The sequence below is a fragment of the Apaloderma vittatum genome, unplaced genomic scaffold (assembly GCF_000703405.1).
Source record: "Apaloderma vittatum isolate BGI_N311 unplaced genomic scaffold, ASM70340v1 scaffold13909, whole genome shotgun sequence".
NCBI lineage: Eukaryota > Metazoa > Chordata > Aves > Trogoniformes > Trogonidae > Apaloderma > Apaloderma vittatum.
The window spans coordinates 36727-43178 of record NW_009737069.1 but is presented as its reverse complement, the minus strand read 5'-3'; the positions used below and the strand labels follow the sequence as shown (position 1 = coordinate 43178).

Genomic DNA, 6452 nt, shown 5'->3' with positions numbered 1-6452 from the left:
GAAACTGCTGCTGGTTGGAAGTGACAAACTCATCGATTCATTTCTCTAGAGAATCCAGTATGTAAATGCAGGATACTTACACTAGTGTGTTTGTTGGGTTTTCTGTTTTTCTTTTTTATTTGTTTTTTTTTTTTTAAACTACAACTTGTTCCAAGGCGGTGGTACTCTGGGTTCTGCCAGGTTTCTTCGTGAAAGCATCTGGTAAAAGCGAGAGTGCTTAAAAGCAACCAAATGCCTTTTTTTTCCTCCTTCCTCAGCTGCTCCCTTCTTGGGGCTTTCAGGATTTTACTAAAGCAGAAGAGACAGCCGGCAGCTGAGGGAGATATTTCTGCCAGAGTCATAGGAACTTTTGGGTTAGATGTTTCAGTGCGACATTTCTGAATTTTTAACATTTGCTTAAAGATAGAAGACATTGGGAGAAGTAAACACTCGCAAGTACGGCCTGAAATTGTGGTTTTTGAGGCATCGTGTTTCTTAAGTTTCCTTCCCTCTTATTTTCAGATCAAAAATGTTCAAAACAGGAAGTTTGACTTGGTACCTTTTATTTTGCAAGACTTTTCCCTGCTTTAGCTTAGTTTAGACAACTGGGCTGGGAGCGTTTGTCCTTAAAAATCTTGAACTCTGCGATTCGGTACCGCTTAATTGATCGCAGCTCTTGTTTGAAGGTTGTTTGTCATTTATAACGGTGCGTCCTCCCTTTTTCTTTTATTAATAGCCATGGCAATGACCGGCCCAACGCCATGCTCCTCCATGAGTAATCACACCAAGGAGCGAGTGACGATGACAAAGGTGACGTTAGAAAACTTCTACAGCAATCTCATCGCGCAGCATGAAGAACGAGAGATGAGGTAAAAAAAAATAAAAATAATGAAAAATAAAATTTCTTGCTTCCTTTCCAAACTGGGTAACGGCCAAAAATTATTAACTGTATTTCGTTTTCTGGAGCCAGAGTAAAAATAGATCCATTTTTGCTGAGTGTGTCGCGAAGCTCCCAAGATGGGTACCTGGATGGGGCTTGGCACGAGCATCCGGAGGTGGCTCCCGGGTTTCTGAATCCTGCAGTAGTTCAGGCTGGAGCTTTTTGAGTTACTTCTGAAAGGAATTGAAAATTTGCAAATGCAAAAGCGAGATGACCGTTACCAAGATCTAAAATCCCATCTATTTCTGCGGCGAAGTAGAAGCTGACTCTCGGATGGCTCAAGTACAGTTCTGCAGCAGAAAGCCAGCGTTCACAAATTTTTCCCTGCCCACATCTGTTGCCTCTCCCCTTTTCCTGTCCCTGGTTGTAATATTTAAAACTCATTCTAGAGCATCAGTTTCAGTCTGGGTTATAACGCGTGACCGAGTCAGCTGCTAAGGGAAGGTGATTTTTGCAAAGACAGCGAGGGAGTGCTGTGAGGACTCTCACTTGACGCTGACTTCTCGTCTGTGAGGAAGCTGAACCTACGGCATCACTTTAAATATATCAGTCAAAATATAGCAAAGGATTGAACTGAGAAGGATTACTTTTCCCTTTCCTTTGGCTGGAACCCTCTAATTTGCTGAATGCTCTCAAGTTGTAGCACTGGGACTTCTGATGTTCTCCCAACTTGCCAAGAAGTCTGTAATCAGAATTTTCAAAAAGGTTCAGTGTTTGTTCGCTCGCAGACTTGCTGCCAAAAACCGAACTCCATCCACGAGGAATGCCTGCTTGCTACAGTTACTGCGGAAATGAGGAAGCAATTTAGCAATAAATACTAACTTGCATACGTATTTTTTTTTTAAAAAACTTTTAAATTAGTAAGGCGAGATTGAGTTCTAATCCAAAGAGAAAGTATCAATGATTGAATTCCTTTCTTTCTCTTTGAGTAGCTCTTGCTTTTTATGATGAGCGCTATTGTCTGCTCTCAAAACCTCAGCGACAGGAGTTTTTTGGTTTAGGATCCTGACTTTGAACAAACGTACTGGATTTTATGAGTTATATGTTCAGGTTTTTTTTTAACAACAGCTGTGTCTATGGATGTGCAATTTGGAATTTAAATGGACACGTGTACCTCTGCCGAGGTGCAGATAGGTCCTGTTAAGGGTATTTAGGGGAATTTCCGCATCGCACGGCGATGCTGAGCTCTTGAATTCTGCGTGTTGCAGCAGCTGGCTTTTGCTGCTTGAGAGTCGCTGCTTTGGGTGTGAAATGAGGTGGCCGGACAGGGCTCCTTCAGTAAGGGCAAAGTGATTTAAATATTGCTGATCCTGGAAGCGATAACCCCAAATACTATCACGTCATTGCAGCTGCAGAGCGGCGCAGGAGTCCGGAAGAGGAAGAATGACTTGCATTAAAGAGAAGGAATTTTTTAGGATGATTGTAATGTTATACCGATAAAAACACCCATGGAGAGGGGGGAAAAAAAACCAAACCAAAACAGCCCCAAAGAAAACAACCCAACCAGAACAGCAATCCCAGCTCAGCCAGTTATTAATGTGATCAGTGCTGGGAAAAAGTTCCCAGAGGGTCATCGTTACAGGTGTTCCCTGAAACCTGCTCTAAAGTAGTTAAAGAAACTACTCGTTTTGTACTAAGGCTGTAAGTAGTTCTGATTCTTTAAGGGGGAGAGAATATGCACAGGCGTGTTTCCTCTTCCCAAATATTTTGGGTATCTTGGGCATCAGGAACTAGAAAGGAACTTGATTCATTTTGTGTGTGATGAGGTTGAGATGCAGAGAAATTCCAGTGCAGATCCACAGATGTGCTTAGATAGCTAATTCTGCCTAGAATATGACAATTTGATTCTTAAAGATTATTATGGCTCTGGCCTTAAGTGACTTTACCCAGCTGGCAGAGAGACAAGAATTGAACCCAGAGCTCCTCAATCTGTGTTCTTATAGGACTAAAACATACGCTTGAATAAAGTGTGAAGCTTGAGGCTGGGTTAGGCTGTCAGAATTCGAGAGGACAAGGCTAGAATAGTGAAGCTGTATTATTAGATTCTTTGAAATTAATGTCTGAGTCTCCCTTATACATCATCTCCACTTGTTACTTGCTGACTTTACATCCTCTTTTCGCAGCAAGCGTAGACCAGGGGGGTTGATTATGGGCCTGTGATTAAGCAACAATGTTAACGATTCAACCTTTATTTTTTAAATTTGTCTCTGCTCTAGACAGAAGAAGCTAGAACAAATGATGGAAGAAGAAGGCTTAAAAGATGAAGAGGTAATGAATATGGGCAAATTATTGTAATGGTTAAATACAAGTGGTTTTCTTTTACAAATGGAAATCCGGCATCTTGACTCGCAATTGCTGTAATCTCCGTGGAGCCCACCTGCAGAATTCTCACTGTGGTTTTGTTGTTTTTTTTCTCTCTCCCTCCCCATCCCGAATTCTAGAAAAGAATCAGGAGGTCGGCACATGCACAAAAGGAAACTGAGTTTCTTCGCCTAAAGAGAACAAGGCTTGGTTTGGAAGACTTTGAATCTTTAAAAGTAATAGGCAGAGGAGCTTTTGGAGAGGTGAGTCCGGAAGAGATGACTAAACGGATTTTGAGCTGGCACTGGAACTTGGTGAAGACTTGCACGGTTGACCCAAGCGAAGGATAAATGTTGTAACAACCACAGATTGCTATTTTATTTTTTTTTTTAAGCTTAAGTCACATGCATCTGTCTTGATTCCTAATAAATGCTGGTTTAAAAACATTATATGCTTTAAAGAAACACGAATGCTGTGGAGAAGGATTAGCTGCACGTTAGGTGTGTGTGATTGCTCAGTGCGTCAACTCCACTAAAGTGATTTAATCTCTTAGAATTAACTTTTCCATTAACTGTCTGCTGTGTAATTTTTTTTTTTAGCTTTATAACCTGACATGACTTCATTAAATGGAAGCCAAGGGCCTGATGCACAAATTTCTCGAGAATTGTGGTGCTAATGCTCTGTTTGACTCAAATTTTTTGTGTGCTTCCTAGGTGCGACTCGTCCAGAAGAAAGATACGGGCCATGTTTACGCAATGAAAATACTACGTAAAGCTGATATGCTTGAAAAAGAGCAGGTGAGTAGCCAGATTTCTACTATCCATGGTTTAGATGACTTTGGGAGGGAATTGTGATGTGTAGAGAGTAACAGGCACCTGTGGATGAGGTCTACTAGCTGAAAAAATGATGTGGCGGTTTTCTGTTTTTCCTATTTTTATGGAGGAAAAATCTCAGGTGAGTTCATAAGGACCTGTCTTCTAGTGGGCTCTTTCAAGTCTGTTTTATTTTTTTTTTCTAATTAAATTACAACGTGCCTTAGGAATGTTAAGTTTTCATCTAAATAGGGTTAAAGTAGGAGTTACGGGCTATTCTACGTAACCAAACCAGTGATTGAAACAACCTTGCTTAGTCTTAATGGAAACTGCACTCGTAACGCCTTTTCTAAGAGGCTTTTTGTCTGAAGCCAGGCAGGACTGAACTCGCTTTCTGCTTGTAAACCTGGGCAGCCGAGCATGTTTCTAAGGACTGGGTTGGTCTTTCTCCAGTGAAAGAGGAGGACGGGTCTACCGATCTGATTTACGACCCTCCTCGTTTTACAACGATGTCCGTTACCCGCGTACACGTGCAAGCGATCGATTTAGAGGTCGAGACGGGTGTTTTACTGCATTTCTGATTTATGGAATCAGAAACATCAAAGTGAGAACTGCTGCAGTTCTGACTCGGAGACATAAAGTAGCGGCGTTGAACGTTTTTAAGGTTTCTCGTGCTTCTGGGGATGTAACAGTCTGAGCCAATAGTTTCTTGTTCAGCCCCGGGATGAATTTGGGAGGCACCGCGTGTGCTTTTGTAAAGTCAGGAACTGGTTTTCAATTCTGAAAATACTTGGTTGGAAACCAAATGGCAGCGTGTTCGCCCACGAGCTTTATGCAGCACATAAATTTAGATTTACAACCTGTTCCCACCGATTTAGACTAAAGCTTTGGTCTAAATCGGTGGGAACAGGCCGAAGCCGTATCTGTCAGATCTTCGCGTCGAGGAGTAAAACGGAGTTGATGTTGAATGGGATTTATCAGGTAGGAAAACCCCAAAACATTCTGGAAGATCTTCGCGTCGAGGAGTAAAACGGAGTTGGTGTTGAACGGGATTTATCAGATAGGAAAACCCCAAAACATTCTGGGAAAATGTAGCACTTTAATGAAAGCTTTGTTGGAAGCACGGCTTTTGGATTTGATTTTGAACGTGTTGTGCCATTTTATTACCTGGAAATATCAAGGGGTGTAACCATTGAAGCTTTGATGGCATTTCTGCCCTTGTGCAGAAGTTTGCTTTTCAATAGTTGATGCTTTTCGACATAATACTTGACTTGCCAATGACATAAATGCATGTACTAAAACGCAGTAATTAATGAAATGCATACGTGTGTCTCCAGGTTGGCCATATCCGTGCAGAGCGGGACATTCTGGTGGAGGCGGACAGTTTGTGGGTTGTGAAAATGTTCTATAGTTTTCAGGACAAGCTAAACCTCTACCTTATCATGGAGTTCCTGCCCGGAGGTAACTGCCTGAAATCAAAAGGCCTCTTTCATCTCGTTTGTGGATTTGTAGCTTCTTCATTACAAATGTAGTCTGGGACGAGAGCGTACGTGGTTATCGCACAGCGGTGTTTGCACCTGACATGACTTTGTGAGGAAACAAGTTGTTGTAAAGCTTCCTGATGGTAGGAATTAGGGTACTGAGCCCCTGGGTCAGGCTCAAGGTTATCTGCTTGGGTCTTCTAGCTGCAGATATTTGAAATTTGGCCTTAATATTCTGCTAGTTGTTATCCTGTAGATCCCTAACATAACTGGCTTTTGATTTTCCAACCTTTTGCTTTTAGCTGGCTTGCAGCAAGAGTAACATTTAAGGTCCTTTTTTTCAGAGGATGATGACGTTTGTCCTTGAATGATAATGCTACTGTAATTCACTTAAGAAGGTTATCCTGCAAGCCTGTAACAAATGTGATTAATAGGAATGCTTTCTGAGATGACACTGCACAAATGCAATCTTGTTTTTGTAACAGCTCTGTAGCTGAAAGTGTCTTATTTTCGTCTGTGAGTCAGGTGTGTAGCCAGGAGTGGCGGTTCATCGCTCTCTTGTGTTTAAGAGACGCTTCCACACTGCTGTTTCATCTTTGTGCCGTGCAGCTGTGTCTCTGTAAGCGTAATGCACCTCCAGTACGAGCCTTTTCACATGCAGTCGTAGGAGGGGAAAATGCAGAAGTGCTGCGGAACTGTGTGACTTCATATGAGATCAGTTTGGATTTCCAGAGGTTTTAAATAGTTTAGAATCATAGAATCCTAGAACAATTCAGGTTGGAAAAGACCCTTGGGATCACCGAGTCCAACCATTGACCCTACACTACAAGGTCACCCCTAAACCACATCACCCAACACCCCATCTAAACGACACTTGAACACATCCAGGGATGGCGACTCAACCCCCTCCCTGGGCAGTCTGTTCCAGGGTCTGACCAA

General features: G+C 42.2%; 1 protein-coding gene across 1 annotated transcript in view; it reads left to right on the top strand.

Moving 5' to 3' along the window:
• Positions 1–717: 717 nt before the first annotated feature.
• The window catches only part of STK38 (serine/threonine kinase 38), a 10636-nt gene continuing 4901 nt past the window's right edge, over positions 718–6452 (top strand). Inside the window, exons 1-5 of the mRNA XM_009877218.1 lie at positions 718–848; positions 3136–3187; positions 3361–3483; positions 3934–4017; positions 5370–5493. Coding sequence (XP_009875520.1) covers positions 718–848; positions 3136–3187; positions 3361–3483; positions 3934–4017; positions 5370–5493 — 514 coding nt within the window. The remainder of the gene's footprint in view (positions 849–3135; positions 3188–3360; positions 3484–3933; positions 4018–5369; positions 5494–6452) is intronic.